The 24,906-nt window shown below is 44.5% G+C and overlaps 3 protein-coding genes across 5 annotated transcripts in view; 1 reads left to right on the top strand and 2 right to left on the bottom strand.

Moving 5' to 3' along the window:
• The window catches only part of RSF1 (remodeling and spacing factor 1), a 61,288-nt gene extending 56,917 nt beyond the window's left edge, over window positions 1-4,371 (bottom strand). For both annotated transcript variants that reach the window (XM_070942981.1, XM_070942982.1), the window contains exon 1: window positions 4,158-4,371. In XM_070942981.1, coding sequence (XP_070799082.1) covers window positions 4,158-4,371 — 214 coding nt within the window. The remainder of the gene's footprint in view (window positions 1-4,157) is intronic.
• A 374-nt stretch (window positions 4,372-4,745) lies between these two features.
• Window positions 4,746-17,320, top strand: AAMDC (adipogenesis associated Mth938 domain containing). Of its 2 annotated transcripts, none has more exons than XM_070944075.1 (4): window positions 4,746-4,830; window positions 7,663-7,808; window positions 12,404-12,499; window positions 17,046-17,320. In XM_070944075.1, exons 1-4 carry the CDS (start codon window positions 4,818-4,820, stop codon window positions 17,184-17,186), a joined length of 396 nt encoding a protein of 131 aa, XP_070800176.1. In that variant the 5' UTR covers window positions 4,746-4,817; the 3' UTR covers window positions 17,187-17,320. The 2 variants fall into 2 exon arrangements, with proteins under 2 accessions (XP_070800176.1, XP_070800175.1); XM_070944074.1 differs by lacking the exon at window positions 4,746-4,830 and adding an exon at window positions 4,848-4,943 and having other exon boundaries at window positions 17,046-17,319.
• Window positions 17,321-21,861: 4,541 nt separating this feature from the next.
• Window positions 21,862-24,906, bottom strand: part of INTS4 (integrator complex subunit 4) — a 52,919-nt gene continuing 49,874 nt past the window's right edge. The window contains exons 22-23 of the mRNA XM_070943677.1: window positions 24,078-24,198; window positions 21,862-23,134 (exon numbers count right to left, since the gene is read on the bottom strand). Of these exons, the coding sequence (XP_070799778.1) occupies window positions 22,941-23,134; window positions 24,078-24,198 (315 nt within the window). The 3' untranslated portion in view covers window positions 21,862-22,940. The remainder of the gene's footprint in view (window positions 23,135-24,077; window positions 24,199-24,906) is intronic.

The following is a 24,906-nucleotide window of genomic DNA, read 5'->3' as shown; positions in this document are numbered from 1 at the left end:
AGAGTAACAGAGTTGGAAGGGACCTTGGAGGTCTTCTAGTCCAACCCCCTGCTCGAGCAGGGGAACCTACACTATTTCAGGCAAATGGCTGTCCAATCTCTTCTTAAAAGCCTTCAGTGATGGGTCACCCACAACTTCTGAAAGTTGTCAGAAATTGGTCCATGGGATAAAAGCCACTTAAGGAAGGGTTGGGAGATGAGAGAGCTGCAGATCGGGGATGTCTATGGGATGCTGTCAAAAAAGTCAAGATGGCAGGCACAATCATGGAGTCCAACCTCCGCCTGCTTTTTACGAATGTCACACATCAACCACAGGAGCATCTATTAACCCCTTGTGTGCACCCACTTGATTTCTCAAACAGTACCTTGCAAATATTCCAGATGCTGCAGAAGGAACAGTTCCTACAAACGGAACTCAGGGAGAACAGAACAAAAGGAAGAATGGCCAGGATATTGAGACTAATCGTCCTTTAGCCATTTATTTATCGAAAGATAAAAGAGTCCCAATCTTTCCTCAACCAAGGTTGAAATCCTGGCCTAGAAACCAGGAGACTGAGAGTTTTAGGTCTCCTTTAGCCATGAAAGCTGGCTGGGTGACTTTAGACCAGCCCTTCTTCATCCATCCATCCATCCATCCATCCATCCATCCATCCATCCACCCACCCACATAATACATACAGGTAGTCCGCAACTTATAACAGCTCATTTAGTGACCGTTCTAAGTTACAATGGCACTGGAAAAAGTGACTTATGACCATTTTTCACACTTACAACCATGGCAGCATCCCCGTGGTCACATGATCAAAATTCAGGTGTTTGGCAACCAACTCATATTTATGACGGTCGCAGTGCCCCGGGGTCATGTGATTCCCCTTCTGCAACCTTCTGACAAGCAAAATCAATGGGGGAAGCCAGGTTCATCTAACAAAGTTACTAACTTAACAATCGCAACAATTCACTTAACTGTGGCGAGAAACGTCGTAAAAATTGGGCAAAGTTCACTTAACAAATGTCTTCCTTCGCCACAGGAATTCTGGGCTCATAAGTGGTCATAAGTCGAAGACTACCTGCACATACATACATACATACATACACACACATATATACATCCATGCATGCATACATGTGCATAGACATGTGTACACACACATAAACATATATATACATTTATATCTATAAAAGGCAGGATGAAATGTAACATTATAATGATGATGATCTATAGAAGGCAGGATGAAGTGTAATATAATAATGATAAAATTATTATTATTATTAATAATACCAAGTGCCCCAATATCAATGGGTATCACTGTTACATGTTTCATCCATAATCATGTAGTTTCAATGGCCAGGTCGCGATATGTCCAAGAATTTTACAAAACACATCAAGAAATTGCAGCTTCCTGCAATAACACCAGCAGAACTGCAAAAATACTGCGCTACTCAGAACATCGTATATTTTAAGAAGATACTTGGTTGATAACTAGGACGCTGGCAGCAACCTGTATCAGCCATTAGCACCCGTCAATTGTATTTGTAAATGTCCAGTTGACTTGAGTTTCATAATTAATTATTAAAAGAGATAATAATAAGGCAGAGGGATGCCAGAGTACCAGGAAGAGAAGAAGAAAAAGATGATGATGATGATAATAATAATAACAATAATCATAATAATAATAATAATAATAATAGTAGTAGTAGTAGTAGTATAGGGTCTCCTGCTTGAGCAGGGGGTTGGACTAGATGATCTATAAGGTCCCTTCCAACTCTGTTAATCTGTTAGTAGTAGTAGTAGTAGTCTTGGTCAATATTGACTAAGATACCGACCAAGTTTATTATTCTTTTATTCATTCAACATGAAACTCAGTCAACTGAACATTTAAAAATATATCATAAACACCATTGACTGGTGGCAATGGTTGATACAAGTTGCTGCCAGTGTCCTAGATATTTGGTGGATACCTAGGACGCTGGCAGCAACCCGTATCAACCATTAGCACCAGTCAATAGTATTTATGATGCATTTTTAAATGTTCAGTTGACTTGAGTTTCATGTTTAATGAATAAAAGTATAATAATAATAAATAATAGTAACACAGCAGAGAGATGCCAGAGTACCAGGAAGATCAAATGATAATGATAATAAATAATAGTAATACAGCAGAGAGATGCCAGAGTACCAGGAAGATCAAATAATATTAATATTACTACTAATAAATATCTTAAGAAGAAACTTGGTGGATATCTAGGACGCTGGCAGCAACCTGTATCAACCATTTATTTATTTATTTGTTTGTTTGTTCAACTTGTATGCCGCTTTTCTCCGAAGACTCAAGTCCATGGTATTTGTGATGCATTTTTGAATGTCCAGTTGACTTGAGTTTTACGTTTAACGAATAAAAGTATAATAATAAACAATAGTAATACAGCAGAGAGATGCCAAAGTACCAGGAAGATCCAATAATAATAACGATAATAAATAATAGTAATACGGCAGAGAGATGCCAGAGTACTAGGAAGATCAAATACTACCACTACCACTACCACTACTACTACTACTTACTATTATTATTATTATTATTATTATTATTATTATTATTATTATTATTATTATCATCATTATCCTAAGAAGATACTTGGTGGATAACTAGGACGCTGGCAGCAACCCGTATCAACCATTAGCACCAGTCAATGGTGTTTGTGATGCATTTTTGAATGTCCAGTTGACTTGAGTTTCATGTTTAAGGAATAAAAGTATAATAATAATAAATAATAGTAACACAGCAGAGAGATGCCAGAGTACCAGGAAGATCAAATAATACTAATACCACTAATACTACTACTAAGAAGTATCTTAAGAAGATACTTGGTTGATACCTAGGATGCTGGCAGCAACCCATATCAACCATCAGCATCAGTCAATGGTATTTGTGATGCATTTTTGAATGTTCAGTTGACTTGGGTTTCATGTTTAACGAATAAAAGTATAATAATAATAAATAATAGTAACACAGCAGAGAGATGCCAGAGTACCAGGAAGATCAAATAATACTAATAATACTAATACTACTAATAAGTAACTTAAGAAGGTACTTGATGGATCCCTAGGACGCCGCCAGCAACCCGTATCAACCATTAGCACCAGTCCATGGTATTTGTGATGCATTTTTGAATGTCCAGTTGACTTGAGTTTCACGTTTAACGAATAAAAGTATAATAATAAATAATAGTAATACAGCAGAGAGATGCCAAAGTACCAGGAAGATCCAATAATAATGATAATAAATAATAGTAATACAGCAGAGAGATGCCAGAGTACAAGGAAGATCAAATACTACTACTACTACTACTACTACTAATATATTATTATTATTATTATTATTATTATTATTATTATTATTATTATTATTATTATTATTATTATTATTATTATCCTAAGAAGATACTTGGTTGATCCCTAGGACGCTGGCAGCAACCCCTATCAACCATTAGCACCAGTCCATGCTATTTTGTGTTGCATTTTTGAATGACTTGAGTTTCACGTTTAACGAATAAAAGTATAATAGTAATAGTAGAGAGATTCAGATCGGATCAGATTCTCCAAACCAAGGACCAAACTTCGCTTGCTTAGAGGAAAGAGGAACCTTGTAACCCATGTTCCACTGCATGCCCATCATCCCCTCCTCCCTCCCTGGTCCATCCCCTTCTCCCTCCCTAAATCCATCCCCATTTAGCTGAAGGGGGAGGGGAAAAAAAACCCCAACCCTTTTGGCTCCTCAAACCGGCCTCCCCTCAGAGCCCGGGAGTCTCTCAGGGGCCGACAACCCGGGTCGGCGTGTCTCGTGTGAAGGCATATATATATATATATATATACACGCGGGGCCGTGGAAGACCGCGAGGCGAATCCTTCCTTCCTTCCTTCCTTCCCTCCCCCTGAAGGAGGGGACAAAAGGGACCGACGACGACCCTCCGAGGCCGAGAGAATGAGGGTCTCCCCGGCGCTGAGGGAGGCAGGCCCGGCCGGGCCACGGCGGCGGAGGAAAGGGAAAGCGGGGCCCGCGGCGGGGATGTTGAGGCCAAAGAAGGCCTCGCTGTCGTTGCTCCGAGGAGCCCGCTAAAAGGCCGAAGCTGAGGTAAATTTCGCCCCCGGGTTGGGCTTACCCTGGTCGCCGGGCTCCTGCGGCGGTTGCAAAACGCGCTCCAGCTCCGGGAAGGGCAGCTCGGGCAGGTCGAGGAGAGCGCCGTACCTCTCCAAGAAGGAGCAGACGACGGCGAAGTTAGGCCAAGAGCCCGGGCGGGAAAAACCCTCCGGCGGCGGGGCGGCGGGGCAAGGCGGGGAAGGGGGAGCCGCCGCCGCCGCCGTCGCAGCCGCCATCTTGGAACCTGAGAGGATGGATGGATGGAGGAGGTGGTGGTGGAGGAGAGGAGGGGCGGGCGAAGGAGGAAAGCAGGGGGCGCTGTGGCGGGGAAGCGAGAGCCCGGCGCCATTCTCCCGTCAGGCCCCGCGAGAGGAGACGAGGCGACGAAGGAAGAGAAAGAGGCAACGTTGAGAAAGAGCGGCCCGGATAGTTTTTAAACCCCATCTCTCTCTCTCTTTCTCTTACTCGTTGGTTTATGATTTGACTGATTGACACAGGAACCAAAACGAGCCTGGCGTTGTGGGGAGGTGGGAGGAGTTGGAAAGGGGCGGGGAGAGAACGCCGCCCGCGCCAATCTCGCCGGCGGCGACGGAGAAAAGGGGCGCAATCATAATAGAAAGGGACGAGGGAGGAGAGGACGTCGAGACTCCGCCCACCAAAAAAAAAAAGGGGCGGGGCCCCGATGTTGTGGAAAGGTTTGTTAGTGGGCGCGGCCCGTGTTTGTAACGTCGCCTTCGGCCAATGAGGGGTGTGAGGGGGCGTATCCTGCCAGACGTAGGGGGGAGCGACAGATGCGTGATCTGGACAGGTGAGCGGGGCCTGCGGGGACTACAACCCCCATCGCTCCCCATCCTCCGCATTGGGGATGATGGGAACGGCAGTTTGGAAGCCCTGGGGAGGCAAGGGTCTCCCTGAGTGGGGGCAAAAAGGGAATTTGTCAGCTGCAATTCAGGTACAGGTAGTTCTCGACTTACGACCAAAATGGAGTTTGAATTTTCCGTTGCTAAGCGAGACAGCTGTTAAGCGAATTTTGTCCCATTTCACGACCTTTCTCGCCACAGTTATTAAGTGAATCACTGCAGTTCTTAATGTGGATAAGCGAATCTGGCTTCCCCGTTGACTTTGCTTGTCAGAAGGTCGCAAAACGGGATCACTTGACACCCCCCCGGGTCACTGCAACCGTCGTAAGTATGAGTCAGTTGCCAAATGCCTGAATTTGGATCACATGACCACGGAGATGCTGCAACGGTCATAAATAGGAAAGAAAAACGGTCCTAATTCCCCTTTTTCAGGTCCGTTGTAACTTGAGGACTACCTGTACAAACCACCAGAAATCACTCGGATGAAATGGCCAGTGTAGAAATTGGACAAATAAATAAAATAACAGTAAAATAGCAAGATTGTGAAATAAGGTAATAGGAAAATATTAGATGTCAAAAGACAACAGCGAAATAAAAAATATAAAATTTATTTCTAAGCTTCAGTGACAGCAGAAGAAAACTTAATAAGTTAACTGACTCTCAGCCATTTTAAAGTCCAGCAGTACCACCATTTTCTATCTGCCCTGCTCTGTAATTTAAGGAAGAATAGTTCAGTCTGTAGCAGGGTGGATTTGATTTAAATCGAGTCGATGTAAATCATGATTTAAATCACTAGTAAAAAGGCTTGATTTAAATCAACTTGATTTAAATCATAATTTTTAAAGAGCAACTGTCATCTCTGCTACTCCTTTGACCCGCTGTTGCCTCACCGATAGTCCCAGTGTGGCAGAATATACAGCCTCGTGCTACATAACTAAGCTCCATTTATGTATCTTAAATAGAAAACTATCTTACGATAGATCTTTACCCCCAAAGTTTTTTATTAAAATAAATTCAATAAAAATAAAAAAAAATCTGACTTAAATCAAAAAAATCCGATTTAAATCAAAAAAATCTGATTTTTTTGATTTTTTAAAAAAAATCATTGATTTTTATCCACCCTGGTCTGTAGCAGGAATTAAAAATATCTCACCCTCTATAGGTGGTGCCTCGCTCAGTAGTACTAACTGTGAGACGGATTTTATTTTATTTTTTATTTTTTATTTTAATCTAATTTTTATACCGCCCTTCTCCCGAAGGACTCAGGGCGGTGCACAGCCAAGAAATAAAACAAACACATATATAAAATTAAACGCAATTTAAAAAACATATTAAATAATTTGGCCCCGATATCATTAAAAAAAATAAAACTTGGAGTCCTAGTGGACAATCACTTAAATATGAAGCCAGCAGCGTGCAGCAGCTGCCAAAAAAGCCAACACAATCCTAGGCTGCATAAACACACGTGATGTGTTAATACCAATTTTTAAAGCCTTGGCAAGACCATACTTGGAAGCCTGCATCCAGTTTTGGTCACCACACTATAAAAAAGACGTTGAGATTCCAGAAAAAGTGCAGAGAAGAGCAACCCGGATGAATAGAGGACTGGAGGATAAAACATATGATGAACAGTTGCAGGAATTGGGTATGTCTAGTTTAATGAAAAGAAAGACTAGGGGCGACATGATAGCAGTCTTCCAATATTTAAGGGGTGCCACAGAGAAGAGAAGAACGGGGGTCAACCCAGTAGTGTGTTCCAACTGGAGTTACTACCAGTTCACTTCACGCACGCGCTTTGCGCATGATCGCCACGCACAAGCGTGTTAGGTTTCTGGCCAGCTGAGGTGTGGCAATTCACTCTGCCACGCCTATCAGCTGGGCTAAAAAACAAAAAATAAAGGTAGGAATAAAGCGAGGATGGGCGGGACGGCCCAGCTCCAAGTCACAGAGAACCGGTTCGGTGACGTCACATCGTCACCACTACCGGCTCGGCCGAACTGGGCCAAACCGGGAGCAACGAACCACTGGGTCAACCTATTCTCCAAAGCACCTGAAGGTAAGACAAGAATGGAAACTAATGAAGGATGGAAACTAATCAAGGAGAGAAGTAAGACCACACTTAGAATACTGCATCCAGTTTTGGTCACCACACTATAAAAAAGACGTTGAGACTCTAGAAAAAGTGCAGAGAAGAGCAACCAAGATGATTAGGGAGACTGGAGGCTAAAACATAGGATGAACGGTTGCAGGAACTGGGCTTGGCTAGTCTAGCGAAGAGAAGGACCAGGGGAGACAGGATAGCATCTTCCAATATTTGAGGGGCTGCCACAGAGAGGAGGAAGGGGTCAAGCTGTTTTCCAAGGCACCTAAAGGCCAGACAAGGAATAATGGATGGAAACTGATCAAGGACAGATTCAACATGGAAATGAGGAGGAGTTTCCTGACAGTGAGAACCATCAACCCATGGAACAGAAGTTGCCTTCAGAAGTTGTGGGAGCTTCATCACTGGAAGCTTTCAAGAAGAGACTGGACTGTTATTTGTCGGAAATGGTGTAGGGTCTCCTGCTGGGTGGGGGGTTGGATTAGATAACCTCCAAGGTCCCTTCCAACTCTATTATTCGCCTTTTCTGTTCTGTTATCCTTTTGCCTCTCGTTCTCCCCTTTCAGACAGTCGCCCGGCTATGTCTTCCCCCGAAATTGCCTCCCTGTCATGGGGACGGATGACGGTGAGAGGCTGCCCCACAACCTATAAAGACTGTAAAGTATGGCCCGGTGGCAGCCGAACATGGGACTGGAGAGAAACGGGCACGGAAGTAAGTATCTTGGCCCACCTTGGGGAAATTCCTTTGGCGACTTCTATGGCATCAGGCATTTTTATGCCCCAGAGAGAATCCCAGTTTATCCAGCCAAAAGAATTAGGAATATTTCCTCTTCGCCTCAGATCCTGAATGTCTCCTGCTGTTAAGCAGGCTGGAAAACTGGGTGTTTTGTCCCCGTCTCACACACGCACACAAACAGTCAGCCAGGAGTTAAATAAAACTTGCAGACAATAAATTCCTTCGATAACAGGATTGGCAGCAACACAGTAGCTGCTTGCCAAGAACTTTACTCACAGAGGGAGGTGTTCCTCCTCCGTCAGATAAACCAAAACAAATACACAAAACCACAGAATTGTCAAGTCCAGTCCGTATTAAATCCAAGGCAGGCAGATAATGTAGTTTCAGAGATACAATGCGACTCGCTAGTTGTTTAGTTTTGTCCGTCACAGAGCCTGAATGGCCACCACACCCCCTTTTATCCCCTGTGGGGTGTGGTCCAGTGACTCAGCTTAATCTCTGGCACGCCTCCTTTTCTGCTGCGTGCGCTTGTCTCTCCGACGCTGGCATGGATCCAGCCAAGACTTATCTCCGTCACTGTCCGACTGCGACTGTTCGGAGATACCTGGCTCCTGGCCAATCTCTTCTCCTTCGGGAGACACCTGAGGCATTGCCAGAGAGGAGGGTCCTGGAGAGGGAGGCCTGGCCAACTCCTCTCCTTCACTTTCGGAGCCTTCTCCCTCTGATAAGATGGGCTTGGGGGTCGGAGCCACAACACTGGGCCTCAACAGGGACAACTTAAACTGAGTTATAGATCGCCATGTATACAGATAGTCCTCGACTTACAACAGTTCATGTAGTGACCGTTGGACCGTCCTGGGAACCAAGGATATTCCCACAGGTGGTCAGACAGAAGAGGAGCGAAGTTACCAGGCAACCGGGTGGGACTTTGATTGGACCATGTGACTGACTGACTGGAAAAAGGGAGAACCTTTTTACTTTTAATTAGGTGAAAACTGCGGGAATATTCAGACTCGGTTTTCACCAGCATGTGCCAATATGATATGTCCAATAAACCAATTCTTTGAGGAACCTACCTATTTATTATGGATGTATTACTTGGAACCCTGACACATTCATTTAGCGTCCGTTCATAGTTACAACGTAAAAGGTCCTCCCTTTTCCCAGTCAGTCAGTCACATGATCCAATCAAGGTCTCGTCCGGTTGCCTGGTAACTTCGCTCCTCCTCTGTCTGACCACCTGTGGGAATGACCTTGGTTCCCAGGAGAAAGCATTTTGTTTCGACTACAAAACCCCAGCTATCTCTATTTCCCCCCCCCTTCCTATCCCTCAGCTCCAGTGTGGCAACACTGAAGCCTCAAAATGGCCTCGGTCAGGTCAGCTTCAGGGTTGACACAACTGTTGTGTGAAAAACGGTCGTAAGTCACTTTTTTCAGTGCCGTCACGACTTTGCACAGTCGCTAAACGAATGGCTGTAAGCCGAGGACCTTTATTTATTTATTATTTATTAGTTCAATTTATATGCTGTTGTGGCCCCGCCTTCTGAGCCTATCTCATCGGAGGAAGAAAGCTCCGAACATGAGGAAGAGGAGTCAGCCAGGCCTCCCTCTCCAGGCCCCTCCCCTCTGGCACTGTCTCAGGTGCCGGCCGAGGGAGAGGAGATTAGCCAGGAGCCAGGTGTCTCGGATGAGAGCGAAGGAGAGCCATCATTCCTGCGTGCACGCCAACGAAGGCATGATAAACAGTTGCAGCAGTTAAGGAGGCGTGCTAGGGATTAGAACTGAGTCACTGGACCACACCCCAGAGACTATATAAGAGGGGGTGGTGGCTGGTAAAACTCCGTGACGAACAAAAACGAACTTTGGCTAGTCACTTGAACAACGTCTGAAGCTGCCGAAAGGGATATTGTTTTGCTGGACTATTTGCAATGCATATGTAGTTTTATGTTATCTGTTGCAGTAAAAGCTCTTGGCAGACGGTGATTATATTGCTGCCAAGTTTGGGATGACGACCTGTGTACTTTCTTAACCCTCGGCTGGCTGTGTTTGTGTGTGTGTGTGTGTGTGTGGACGGGGACAGATCATATGCCACCTTTCTCCGAAGACTTAGGGCGGCTTTTAAAGCAGCTTTTCTTCTTTCCCATCGTTTTTCGGAAAAAGCACGCTGTATGCTAGGAATAGGGGAACAAAACGACAACCATCACGTTTAAAAAAACAAAACAAGGCAATTTTTTGGGGGGGGGTGGGAGTTAAGGAAAGTTCAGGCCTGCTCCAGAGGTGGGGGGAAATGTATCTGGCAGGATTGCCCTGGCAGCAGACAGCTGTTGCGATGGAGAAAACACCCCCAAATCAAGACCAAAATAGAACTGGAATGTTTTCTGCTGAGTAACACCCCTATGCCATGTCTTTCCTTGATTTAAAAATGTACGTTTGCTCCACGCGCCCCAAAATAATAAGACCTCCCCGAAAATAAGGCCAAGCGCTTATTTCGGGGTTCAAAAAATTATAAGACAGGATCTTATTTTCGGGGAAACGCGGAATTACTGGTAAATCCTCGCCTTTTGTAAATTCCATTTTTTTTTAAAAAAATTAAAAATGCCATTTTTACGTTATTTTACTTGCACATTTCCCAGAGTCCCTCTGTGAGGGAGATGGGTGATTTCAAACGTTGATAAAATAAATTAATAATAATAATAATAATAAAAGCTTGTTAAAAATAGACCCAAACACAAGACATACATCCCTGGCCTACTGGGAGCAGCTGCATGCTGGGTGCAGAGCAGGAAGCCTGGCGAACTTTGATATGCAAATTTACATCCAAATTGCAATGGGAAGGCAGAAGGGAAACAAACAAACAGAGGCTAAAAAAAGTCACATCTGCCTCAACAAGCTGTGATTTACCAGATTCTACAAAAGGGTTGAGGAATGGGGTTAAATAGAAAACATTGCCTGCTCTGTTTGTGTGTCTGTGTCTGTGTCTGTGTCTGTGTGTGTCTGTGCCCCCAACAATCTGGGTCTTCATTTTACCGACCTCAGAAGGATGGAAAGCTGAAGGCGGTCAGGATTGAACTCCTGGCTGTGGGCAGAATTAGCCTGCAGTACTGCACTTTAACCACTGCGCCACCACAGCTCCTTCCTTCCTTCCTCCCTCCGTGGTTTACAATGTCAGCCTATTGCCCCCAACCATCTGAGTCCTCATTTTACCGACTTCGGAAGGATGAAAGACTGAGTCAACCTTGAGCCAGTCAGGATTGAACTCCTGGCTGTGGGCAGAATTAGCCTGTGATACTGCACTCTTAACCATTGTGTGGCCACGGCTCCTTCCTCCCTCCCTCCCTCCCTCAGTGGTTTACAATATCAGCCTCTTGCCCCCAACCATCTGAGTCCTCATTTTACTGACTTCGGAAGGATGGAAAGCTGAGTCAACCTTGAACTGGTCAGGATCGAACTGCTGGTAGTGAGCAGAGTTAGCCTGCAATACTGCACTACGCCACCAGAAGGATCTACGACAACTCGCCATAGCCAACTCAGTAAGGGACAACTCGCCATGGGGCAAGAGTTACACTAATACCAAAGAAATGGTGGAACAGAATCATTAAAGGAAGGATGCAAAAGGAGGGACGGAATGAAATGTGAATGATAAAAATAAAAACGTTTTCAAAATTATTTTAAAATATTTAAATTGAATTGTTAAATTGTCCCGCAGATAGTTGCCCCGTGGCGAATTGACTCTGGTGATTTGGCCAAGGCAAGTTGTCCCAGCCTGCTACAAGAAGGAAGGAAGGAACAAACAAAAAAAGGAGAAAGGGAAGGAAAGGAAAGAGAGAGGAAAGGAGAAAGGGGAAAGGGAAGGAAAGGAAATGAGGGGAGGAGAGAAACGGAAAGGGAAAGAAAGGAATGGGAGGGAAAGGAAAGGAGGATGGGAAAGGAAGGGAGAGGAAAGGGAAGGGAAAGGAAAGAAGGAAGGGAAAAGGAAAGGGGGGAAAGGAAGGGAAAAAGGAAAGGGGAGGGAGAGAGGAAAGGGAAAGGGAAATATAGGCCATAATATAAAATTAGAGGAGGGGGGAAAATTATGGAGCAAAAATTATAAATTAACATTGTCAACTGCATACAAAGAAAAGCAGTACAAAATGTTTTACAGGTGGCATTTAACACCGGCAAGATTGGCTAAAATGTATGCAAATATGAAACCGGAGTGCTGGAAGTGTTAAGTGCAAAGATGGAACATTTTATCATATGTGGTGGCAATGCCCTAAAGCAAAAAAAATATTGGGAACAGATAAGGAGCTGGCTGCAGGAGATAACAAGAGAACAAATTGAATTTAAAGGAAGGGAAAGGGAAAAGGAAAGGGGGAAGGGAAGGGAAGGAAAGAAAGGAGAGGAGGAGGGGAAGAGGAAAGGAAAGGAAATCAGGATGGCAGCATCTACTACAGAAGAAACCGTGCAGTTTAAGGCCGGATCTTGAAAGGTGCCAATTCTCAACCAGGCTTCTCCTGATTCTAGTGAAATGCATCTTAATTTTGGGCCATGCCCAAAGCATCTACCACTAACTTTACTTTTCCTCAACACAGCACGTCCCTGGAGTTCAGCCTGCCGACGTCAAAGAAGTTCTGGAAAAGGGTGTCAAGACATTAGTGATCGGTCGTGGCATGAGCGAAGCATTGCAGGTAAGTTTCCTGAGCCCTTAGAGAAGAGCCAGGCTCTGGTTTCATGCCAGGTGAGAACAATCTTTACGCATCAAAGCCAGAGTGGTATTCAGCCGGTTCCGACAGGTTTGCCCGAACCGGTAGTGGAAATCTCAGGTGGACCCGCCCACCCGCCCCGGCTCTATGCCATCCTATTTAGGCACGTTTTTGAGACTTGGTGCGTGTGCCAGCAAAGCGCATGCACAGAAGGACGGGCGCATGCGTGGATGGGCGCACTCACATTTGCGAACCAGTAGGGAAAATAAGTGAGTACCACCCCTGATCAAAGCATCATGTCAGTGGACTGGGGAATTCTGGCAATTGGAGTCCACGTATTTTTGTCGTCTGCACCTCTATTAACTGTCTGGTTTGGCTCTGCAACCCAACAAGACAGACACAGACTTCAGAGGATAATTAGAACTGCAGAAAAAAACAATGGCTACCAACCTGCCTTCCACTGAGGACCTCTATACTGCACGAGTCAAAAAGAGGGCTGGGAAAATATTTACAGACCCCTCGCATCCTGGACATAAACTGTTTCAACTCCTACCCTCAAAATGACGCTATAGGGCACTGCACCCCAGAACAACTAGGCACAAGGACAGTTTTTTCCCAAATGCCATCACTCTGCTAAACTAATTCCCTCAACACTGTCAAACTATTTACTAAGACTGTATTACTATTATTCTTCTCATCCGTTTTTGGAAAAAACGGGCTGAAAAAAGCCTCGGAAATGGGCCTCAGTGCCTTCCGTCGTGCCCTTAAAACCCATTTTTTCAAGCAAGCCGGGCTGGCTTAAGATGAAATTTTTAATTGTTTTTAAATGTTTTAAACGTTTTAATTGGTAATGAGTTTTAATTGGGCCAAATTTATATATCTTTTAATTGTTTTTTAATATTTGTCCTGCATGTTTTTAATTTTGGCTGTACACTGCTCTGAGTCCTCAGGGAGAAGGGCGGTATAGAAATTCAATAAATAAATAAATAAATAAATGAAACCTCCCCCCCCCAAAAAAAAAAAAAAACCAGGCCGAAAAAAGCCTCAAAAACGGGCCAAAAAAAGCCTCAAAAAAAGGGAGGCCAAAAACTTTTTTGTTGGTTTCCTGTTCTAAATTTAGGTGTGTCTTATAGTCTGAAAAATATAGTATATTGTTTTATTTAGTTTTCTAGTATGATTTGATTGCTTATTTAGTATCCTATGACTATCACTAAGTGTTGTATGTTTTTATTCTTGATGAATATATTTCATTTTTTCTTTATGTATACTGAGAGCGTATGCACCAAAGACAAATTCCCTGTGTGTCCAATCACACTTGGCCAATAAACAATTCTATTCTATTCTATTTAAAAGATGCCTGGTTTGTAAAACACTAAAGATAGTCTTCAATTTATGACCACAATTGTCCCTAACATTTCTGCTGGTAGGGAAGAGAGTTGCTAAGGGAGTTTAGCCCTGTTTTACAAAATTCTTCCCTCCGTCGTTCAGCGAATCACTTCCGTTAAGCCAGTCAGACGGATGTTAAATGAATCCAGCTTCCCGCTTGACTTGGTTTATCAGAAGGTCACAAAAAGGGGATCACATGATTCATTGCCACAGTCATTAAATATGAGTCAGTTGCCAAGCATCCGAATCTCGATCAGGTGACCCTGTGCGATGCTGCGATGGTCGTAAGTGTGAAAAACGGTCGTAAGTCACTTTTTCCAGTGCCGTTGTAACTTCGGTCACAAAATGAATGGTTGTAAATCAAGGATTATCTTATCCTGTCTCCTAGTCTTCTCTTTTTGCGAGACAAATGTGCCCAGCAACTTTTAATTTTTCCTCATAAGGCTGGGTTTCTATACAGGTAGTCCTCAACTTAATGACCACGATTGAGCCCAGAATTTATGTTGCTAAGTGAGATTCATTTGTTAAGTGAGTTTTGCCCCGTTTTATGACCTTTCTTGCTTTTCTTGAGGAGAGGGGAGGAGAGGAGGAGAGAAAAGAAAGGAAAAGGAAAAAGTAAAAGGAAAGGAAAGGAAAAGGAAAGAAGGAAAAGGGAAAGGAAAGGAAAAGACAAGGAAAAAGGAAAGAAGTAAAAGGAAAGGAAAGGAAAAGGAAAGTAAAAGGAAAAAAGGAAAAGGAAAAAGAAAGAAGTAAAAGGAAAGGAAAAGAAAAAAGAAAGAAGTAAAAGGAAAGGAAAGGAAAAGGAAAGAAAAAGGAAAGAAGTAAAAGGAAAGGAAAAGACAAGGAAAAAGGGAAAGGAAAAGAAAAAGGAAAGAAGTAAAAGGAAAGGAAAAGAAAAGAAAAAAGAAAAGGAAAAGGAAAGAAAGGAAAGAAGGGAAAGGAAAGGAAAAGAAAAAAGAAAGAAGTAAAAGGAAAGGAAAAGACAAGGAAAAAGGGAAAGGAAAAGAAAAAAAGGAAAGAAGGAAAGGAAAAGGAAAGGAAAAGACAAGGAAAAAGGGAAAGGAAAGGAAAAAGCAAAGAAGTAAAAGGAAAGGAAAAGAAAAGAAAAAGGAAAGAAGTAAAAGAAAAGGAATGGAAAGAGGGTCCATTTGAACTACAGACAGTCCTTGATTTACAACAATTTGTCACACAATCCCCTTTGTGCGACCTTCAGACAAGCAAAGTCAAGGGGGAAGCCCGATTCCATTCCAGACCCCCGACACTGACTTACCCAACCCTCAAGTCATTCACTCTGTGCTTACGGCAAAGAAAAATAGTAATGTGGGGGCAAAATTCACTCGACAAAAGGTTTTGCGCTTAGCAAACAGAAATTCCAGGCTCGACTGCGGTCGTAAACCGAGGACTGCCTGCCTGCAGATGTTAAAAAAAAAAAAAAAGTGGGTTAATCAGTGGTGAAATCCTCCGCGGGTCGCTACCGCTTCGCTGCACGCCTGGGCGTACCAAACGTGCACTTCGCACGGAAAAAGGAGCCGTTTGAAGGCAAGTAGTCATTTCCCGACTTGACTACTGCAATGCTCTCTAAATGGGGCTCCCCTTGAAGTGCACCCGGAAGCTCCAACTGGTCCAGAATGCGGCCGCGCGAGTAATTATGGGAGCAACATGGCGCTCACATGTAACACCTCTTCTACGTGAGCTGCACTGGCTTCCGGTGGCCTTCCGAGTGCGCTTTGAGGTGTTGGTTCTTACCTTTAAAGTGCTCCATGGCTTAGGACCTGAGTACTTACGAGACCACCTGCTGCAACCGATAACCTCCCACCAACCCATACGCTCTCACAGAGTAGGCCTACTCATAGTCCCATCGTTAAATCAATGTCGTCTAGTAGTTCCAAGGGAGAGAGCCTTCTCTGTGGGGGCACCTACTCTTCGGAACAAAATACCCCCCGGAATACAAATAATCCCAGATCTTCGCACTTTCCGACGTGCCTTGAAGACTTTTCTGTTTTAACAAGCAGGGCTAGCATAAACATCTAAATTCTATGCCAAGGTCTTAGCAGATACACCAAGTTGACTCAATTTATTATTTACTGTTTATAATATGTGTGTGTGTGTGTGTGTGTGTGTGTGTGTACAGTTAATATTTCGGGTTTCTTCCCGTGTAATTGTGAACATATCCCTAAAAGGGTAGAAGCAACGTTTCGACAAAATCTCATCTGCCATCATCAGGCTTATGTGAAGGGTCTTTTGAGATTCTGTCGAAACGTCGCTTCTACCCTTTTAGGGATATGTTCACAATTACACGGGAAGAAACCCGAAATATTAACTGTACACACACATATACCCGTGAAAACTTACATAGACAATTATATGTGTGTGTGTGTGTGTGTGTGTGTGTGTGTGTGTGTTTTTCTTCTAGCCAGGTTTTCCCTACGTAACCAAGGTTTTTTGTAGCTCCAGCTCAGTAGAATCACATCTACTCGGTTCTGGGCTTTTTTCTTTTCTAACAGCTAGCAAGCTCTAACTGCTAGGTGGGAGACCTAAATAGATCCATTTCTAGCTCGTTTGCTTTCATCAGTAGGCCACACCCATGTATCCTCCCTGTAAAGCTACAAAAAACCTTGGTTACGTATGGGTGTGGCCTACTGATGAAAGCAAACGAGCTAGAAATGGATCTATTTAGGTCTCCCACCTAGCAGTTAGAGCTTGCTAGCTGTTAGAAAAGAAAAAAGCCCAGAACCGAGTAGATGTGATTCTACTGAGCTGGAGCTACAAAAAAACCTTGGCTACGTAGGGAAAACCTGGCTAGAAGAAAAACACACATAAACCCTACGAAGAAGTAAGAAAATTGATATATATATATATTATATGTATATGAAATCTTAATCTGTTCACCGCCCTGAGTCCTTCGTGAGAAAGGCGGTATAGAAATTCAATAAATAAATAAATAAGTAGAACAGCGAAGGGGAGGGAACAGCTGTGCTGCGCGATTTAGATTTTGCTAGAAAGCAGGATCAGCCGAGCCGATCGTCAGAAATGCAGCTTTATACTGATCGTCAGAAATATATAGCTTTTTACTGCCGGTAGATTTTATCAGTTGTTTTTTTGTGTGTTGTTTGTTTGTTCGTTTTTTGGGTTTTCCCCTCCCAAGGTACCGCCAGCCACAGTGGAGTACCTGAAGAAGCACGGGATCGACGTGATGGTCTTGCAGACGGAGATGGCCGTGAAGGAATATAACACCTTGGCATCCCAGGGAGTCCGAGTGGGCGGAGTCTTCCATTCTACCTGCTAAAAAGGTCTGAGGACGGACCCCTCTCTCTCTCTCGGTCTTCCACCTGGTTCCTTCGGGGAAAATTCAAAGCAAGATTTTCTCCCCCCCTGCTGTGTCAACTTTCCACCCAGGAATAAAACAATTTGCAAAAAATAAAAGCCCCCCCCTCCAATTTTTATCAGCTCGTTGTTCAGGTGTGTAAAGGGAAACAACAGGGTGACTGGTGGCTCAGCAGACTGATAGCATTGTGATTTAACACCAGCTGCCTGCCATTACTGTAAGTTCGAATCTCACCAGGCTCAAGGTTGACTCAGCCTTCCATCCTTTCTAAGGTAGGTAAATTGAGGACCCAGTTTGTGGGGGCAATAAGATGACTTTGTATAAATATACAAAAGTATGAGGGCTATTGCTTAATGCATTGTAAGCCGCCCTGAGTCTCCGGAGAAGGGCGGCATATAAATCAAATTAAAAAAAAAAAAGGGTCAGCTTTTGCCAGGTACCCGATATGGAGGGGGAAAACACAGCCAGATGAGCTCATTATTCTACATTATTGTAAAGCTACAGTAGTGGCCAAAATTGTGGAAACCTTTTTGGGAAAAGTGTATTTTTGAGGTTTGATGGCTAATAACACCACTTTTTTGGGGGGGGGAGTTTCAAGATAATGATATTCCATTGCTGGAATGGCCTGGGAATAGCCCAGATCTTAACCCAATGGAAAATGTATGGAGCCGACTAAAAAAACTTGTAGGTCAGAAGCGACCCAGCACTAAAACCCAGTTTATTTATTTAGCGTATGGCTGGTCACACACAGCATTAAAACACTTCATTTTTACAGGTTAAAAACAATAAAAACAATAAAAAAAAACATTAAGAAAGCCTAAAAGGAAAACAGAAATAACATTTCAAAGTTTAATGTCGAGTTTGGAGATCCAGTCAGTAGCTGCCGTTGTTATGCAGAGAAAGTCCCTAGAATCTCCTGGATCCCTTCGGTTAGGGCATTCCTTCACTATGTGCTGGATAGTCTGTCGAGGGGCCCCGCAATCACATTGTGCTGAAGGTGTCTTTCCCCATTTATACAGGGAGTCAGCACACATCCCATGAGTTGTTCTAATTCTATTATATGTCACCCATATGTGTCGGGGTAGGCTAAATCCTGGAGGTCTACTACTAGGAATGATATGCTCGGAGACATCTTGCTGAGGGAACAGCTATTCCACACCTCCATCCACTTTTGTGTGGTGTTCTGATGATCGGCCATCAACTTAACGCGCTGTCAAGATTGGTGGATTTCTTGACTTTAATCGGCATCTTAAGAGATCAGGAATGTATCCATGTATGGGTAGAGAGGAATTTAACAGGATCTTACTATACTCCCGAATGAGAGCTTCTTGTTGTTGTAAGTGCGGGGCGAGTATGTGACTAAGAACTGGTAACCAGTAACTAGGTGTAGATTTTATGCTAGTTAATAGAAGCCATTCATTCCATCTTGGTTTCACATTATCATAACAGCTGCAGAACTAAAAGACTTGGTTCCCTCCATGGGAAGACGTTGTAAGGCCGTCATTCATGCTAGAGATTACCCAACTGACATGGTGATCATTTTTGTATATCTCGTTTTTTTTCTATGTGTTTTACTTTTCTTTATACTGTAACTACTATTGTAATAGCAAATCCTTCATAAAAGTTATTGCATTAAGGTAAAGGTTCCCCTTGCACATATGTGCTAGTCGTTCCCGACTCTAGGGGGCAGTGCTCATCTCCGTTTCAAAGCCAAAGAGCCAGCGCTGTCAAAAGACGTCTCCGTGGTCATGTGGCCGGCATGACTCAACGCCAGAGGCGCACGGAACTGTTACTGTCCCACCAAAGGTGGTCCCTATTTTTCTACTTGCATTTTTTTACCTGCTTTCAAACTGCTAGGTTGGCAGAAGCTGGGACAAGTCACGGGAGCTCACCCTGTTATGCAGCCCTAGGGATTCGAACCGCTGGACTGCCGACCTTTCAATCGACAAGCTCAGCATCTTAGCCACCGCGTCCCCTATTGCATTACATTCTTGATTAAATTATCTTTCCATGGATATATAATTTTATGGTACTGCTCCCCAAAAAAGGTGGTGTTATTAGCTAGTTTTAGAAAATATACTTTTCCCAAAAGGTTTCCACGATTTTGGCCACTACTGTACATTAACAAAAATACTGACAATCTGAAAAGTACAGGGAGTCCTTGACTTACGGCTGCAGTTGAGGTCCGACATTTCTGTTGCTAAGTGAAACGTTTGCTCCGTGAGCTTTGCCCCGTTTTTACGACCTTCCTTGCCACGGTTGTTAAGTGAATTGCTGCAATTGTGAAGTTAGTTAACACGGTTGTTAAGTGAACTCGGCTTTCCCGAATTGACTTTGCTTCATCCGAAGGTCGCCAAAGAGGGATCACATGACCCCGGTGACACTGCAACCCGTCACGAGTCAGTTGTCAAGCGTCCGAATGTAACATCACGCGACCATGGGGATGCTGCAACGGTCGTAAGTGTGAAAAACGGTCGTTACTTTTTTCAGTGCCGTAACTTCGGTCACTAAATGAACTGTTGTAAGTCAAGGACTACCTATGTTGTGCATTGAGCAGACCAGACATCTGAAGCATTCCACCCAATTCTGGCCACTGCATTTTAAGGAGGACATGGACAAATTGGGCTGTGTCCAGAGGGGGAGAGAGAGAAAGGGAGACAGAAAGGGAGAAAGAAAGAGAGAGGGAGAAAGGGAGAGGGAGAGAGGGAGAGAGAAAAAGAAAGGGAGACAGAAAGAGGGAGAAAGGGAGGGAGAAAGAGAAATGGAGTGAGAAAAGGGAAAGAAAAAGAAAGGGAGACAAAGAGGGAGAAAGGGAGAGAGAAGGAGTGAGAAAAGGGAGAAAGAGAAAGGGAGAGGGAGAAGGAGAGAAAGGGAGAGAGAAAAAGAGACAGAAAGAGGGAGAGATAAAGAGAGGGAGAGAAAGGGAGTGAAAGAGGGAGAGAAAGAAAGGAAGACAGAAAGGGAGAAAGGGAGAGAGAGGGAGAAAGGGAGAGAGGGAGAGAGAAAAAGAAAGACAAAGGGAGAGAGAGAAAGGGAGTGAGAAAGGGAGAGAGGGGGAGAAAGAGAAAAGGGAGAGAAAGAGAAAAAGAGACAAAGGGAGAGAGGGAGACAGAAAGGGAGAGAGGGAGAGAGAAAGAAAGGGGGAGAGAGAGAGAGAGAGAGAGAGAGAAAGGGAGACAGAAAGGGAGAGAAAGACGGAAAGGGAAAGAGAGCCTGGAACAGAGGGAAAAAGTAAGATACTAGAGAGGTAGAAATATTGAGGTATCTTCAGCCAGGGGAAACGGGGTGGGGTGGGGGACACAGTGGCACAATTGTTCCAAGTAATTTCATGGGTAACTGGACCCCTCCGACTTAATCATTCCCTGGGAGTGAAATAAAAGAATCAAAATCAAATTTACGAGACGCCTTCGGTTCGGCTTTCAGGGGGAACAAGAGAAACAGATGTTGCGTTATGTGATTCCCATGCGCAAGATTTTTACAAGCGGTCTAGGGGATGTCGGTCGCTCAGAACGTTCCTTTCATCCATCCCTTTCTCTCCCTCTCACTATCCTTTCTTCCCCCCCTCCTTCCCATTTTCCTTAATCTTCTTTCCTTCCTTCCATTCCTCCGTCTCCCTTTCACTATCCTCCTCCCTTCCTTCTCTCTCCATCCTTCCAATTTTCCTTCCCGTCTTTTCTTCCTTCTACCCCTCCATCTCCTTTCAGTATCCTTCCTTTTTCCTCCCTCCCTTGTCATCATCCTTCCTGCCTTCCCTTCACTAATATTCCTGTTTTCCTTCCTTCCATCCATCCATTCCTCTTCCTTCCATCCATCCTTCCTTCCCTCCCTACATCGTTCCCATTTTCCTTCCTGTCTTCTTTCCTTCCATCCCTCCGTCTTTCACTAACCTCTTCCTTCCCTCCCTACATCCTTCCCACTTTCCTTCCTTCCTTCCACCCCATCTCCCTTTCACTATCCTCCCTCCCTCCTTCCTTCTCTCCCTCCCTCCCAATTTTACTTCCCGTCTTTTCTACCTTCTATCCCTCCATCTCCCCTTTCACTATCCTTCCTTCTTTCCTTCATGTTCCTTCCTTTCTTCATTTTCCTTCCTTTTTCCTTCCTCCCTCCCTCCTCATTCCTTCCTTCCTTTCACTCTAATATTCCTGTTTTCCTTCCTTTCATCCTTCTCTTCCTCTCCCTTCCACTATCCTTCCTTCCTTCCCTTCTTCCTTTGTCTTCTTTCCTTCCTTCGATCCCTCTATCTCCCTTTCACTATCCTTCCTTCCTTCTCCCCCTCCACCCTTCTGATTTTCCTTCCCGTCTTTTCTTCCTTCTATCCCTCCGTCTTTCACTCCTCCTTTCGTTTTCCTTCCTATTTTCTTTCCTTTTTCCTCCCTTCCCATCATCCTTCCTCCATTTCTTCCTTCCCTTCCTCCCCATCCATCCATCCAAATTAACCAAAACTCCAGAATTCACTCAAGAAATACTACTTACAGCATACAGTAACATCACTAGGGAGGAGGGCACAGTGCTATTTTAATAAATGTCAAAAAATGTTAAATGATGGGCTCCCAACTTGCGTGAAAACCAAAACACAAGATCACCTAAAAGCATCTCTGCCCGGGAGAAGTTTCCGTCTCAAAAAGAGAATCGCACACAACGTCTCTTCCCATTTATTCCACTGGCCCCACATAACCCGAGATAAAATGGTACATTCTGGAGACCAGTTCAGATGCCAGAACGGTTTTTCTATATCTCAACATGTCAACTGGGATCTTCGCATCGTCCACCAACTTCTTAAAAGATTGAGATGAGAAATTTTGATGGTTTTGTCCCTCATTTCACCACCGTGTAAAAAAAAGTTGCTAAAAGAAACACTGTCCACCATCCTACCGTGTTTCCCCCGAAAATAAGACCCTGTCTCATATATTTTTTTTAACCACCAAAAATGGCACCAGGTCTTATTTTCGGGGCGGGAGGTGTCGTCCACTCACTCACCTCATTTGTGTGTGTCGCCCCCAGCCTCTTTTTCGCTATCAGAGACCTTCAGGAACTCTTCTTTCCGGAAGGCCTCTGCAGCCGATAACAGAGCTCCGGATCGATCCGAAGCTCTTGTTATCGGCTACAGAAACCTTCGGGAAAGCCTTGCCGGCTGCAGAAAAAAATGGGCCGAGGTGTGCAAAGGCTGGCTGCAAGTGTCCCAAGGTAATTATAGCAGGGCAGCTCCACGCAGACCCCCTTCCCCACCCTAGCTTAATTTTTACCTGTGCGCCCTGGAGTGGGCGGGGTCTTAATTAGCGCTTATTTTGGGGGTAGGGCTTATATTGGGCACAAAAATCAAGCTAGGACTTACTTTCTGAGTAGGTCGTACGTTTAAAGAAAGGCCAAAGGAGAGTGACCGAGATCCAGATTTTCCCAACCAGACCCCCCCTCCCCCTCCAGATGTTTTGGACTGCAAAACTCTTGGCTGGGCAAGCTGGACCAAAACCATTTTGCATTTAAGGAGGCTGCCAAGCGACGGAGTAAACGACCGTAGCGAAGTCCGAGTAGCAACTTCTTTGACCGCTTCCCTTTCCAGCAGTTCCGCAAGCAAAGAAGAGAGCCGAGTTTTAACTTGTCCCGTCTGCCTCGTCCACTTCGATGGTCTTTACAGAAGTCCTACCAACTTCTGAAATCTCTTCCCCTCCAAAAAAAAAAAAAAAAAAAAAAAGGAAAATGATTTTGCAACGACAGCTTTCACCGTCTGGCAGGCTTGGGCATAATATAAACTTTGACCGGTTTGCCGAACAGGAGAGTCCCTTCGATGCTGCCCTCGGATGGGGGCAGAAGATCCGTGCCGTCTCCCCAGGCGGACCGCGAGAAGCCTACGGAGGCTTTGGTTCTGTCCGAACTGTAGGCCAGTAGAAGACGGAGTTCGATTTGACAAGGTTCTGGAGCAAAGGAAGAAAAGAAGGGAAAAGAGAGGGAAGGAAATTTCAAATCTACCAGGTTTCCAAAAAAGCAACTAACATACAGGTAAGTCCTCAACTTACAACCGTTCATTTAGTGACTGTTCGAAGTTACGACGACACTGAAAAAAGTTACAAGATCTTTTTTTCACACGTTGCGGCATCCCCGTGGTCAGGTGATCAAAATTCAGAGGCTTGGCAACTGGCATGTACTTAAAACAGTTGCAGTGTCCCAGGGTCACGTGATCACTTTTTGCAACCTTCTGGCCAGCAAAGTCTACGGCAGGGGTCAGCAACCTGCGGCTCTGGAGCCGCATGTGGCTCTTTCATCCCTCTGCTGCGGCTCCCTGTCGCTCAAAATATACGTCACAACCGCCAATGTGCGACACCCACTGGCACGCGATTTATTGAGCTTTTTAACCACCCGGTAGGCCAACCATGGATAAATCCAAGAAAAGAAAAGTTTCAGAAGTTTCAGAAGAAAACAGAACATTTAATTCAACTACATTTGCTAGTTTTGTGGCTGCTCAGGAAATAATCAGGCACAGGAAGGGTTTTGTGGCTCCCGGTGTTTTCTTTTCTGTGGGAAACGGGTCCAAATGGCTCTTTGAGTGTTTAAGGTTGCAGACCCCTGGTTTACGGGGGAAAGCCAGATTCACTTAACAACCGTTTTATTAACTTAACAACTCCGATGATTCATTGTCAAGAAAGCTTGTAAAATGGGCAAAACTCCTTTAGCAAATTTCTCCCTTAACAACATACATTTTCTGGCTCAATTGTGGTCGTAAGTTGAGGACTACCGGGTACGTACATAAACAATTCTTTTGAATTGTTTTATGTATGAGAAATGTACCCAGATGAAATCTATATTACATATATTTTTCCCAGTAGATCAAAAGAAGCTCTAAAGCCAAGTCTGCCCTACCTGTCCAGGCAGTATGTGAGAGATAAACCTGAGTAATTAACCGGTGCCTTCCTGGACCAGGGTTTCTAAAATCTGCCGGTTTCGGGTGGATCACCTGGGACTGGCCATCAGGATACATGATCTAGAAGGAAAAAGAGAGACTTGAAGTGATTGTCTCTTCTCCATCCTCAACCCTCGAATCATCAGTGAAGCAATACATTCAATTTCACAGCTACTAAGATTGTTGGCCGAGCAGGGACAAAAACAGCCAGGGAAATGATTGAAGCCTCGGAAATGGGTCCCTTGTCAGTTGTTGTGCTGATTTACTACCGGCTTATTAGATACTCAGGAGCCAAAGACTTAGCAGCACAAAGAAACAACAGCCAATGACTGAATAGCCGGCCATCAACACCCCAATTAAAACAACTAAAAAGCCACACGTAACCAGACACCACATAAATACTATGCATGGAATAGTCCCGTGATGGCGAACCTGTGTCGCCTGGCACGCACGGCGTCACCCCATTCCTCTTCCGGTTTTCTGGCAGGCGTGCACATGCGACAATCAGCTGGCCTTTGAGAGTGCAGCAGTGCCGGAAACTGGAGGAGCTGGTCTTCCATTTTCCAGCGCGAGCTAGCCAATCAGCCAGCTGATTGGCACATGCGCGTGAGCGAGAGTAACCAGAAGACTTGCTGGCTGGTGCGCATGTGCGTGCCGGAAACCGGAAGTACCTTATCCGGTGTGCAAGATGCCCCCCGGGCAGCTCAGGTCGCGGCCCTGATGAGCGTGCATGCAAAGTGCTCCTTTTTGACACTCAGGTTCACCATCACTGGACTAGTCCAAAGCACT

The sequence above is a fragment of the Pituophis catenifer genome, unplaced genomic scaffold, assembly GCF_029215685.1.
Source record: "Pituophis catenifer annectens isolate HBS135680 unplaced genomic scaffold, rPitCat1.0.hap2 SCAF_4, whole genome shotgun sequence".
Taxonomy (NCBI): Eukaryota; Metazoa; Chordata; class Lepidosauria; order Squamata; family Colubridae; genus Pituophis; species Pituophis catenifer.
Note: the sequence above shows the minus strand (reverse complement) of the source record. Positions and strands in the feature narration are given on the sequence as shown.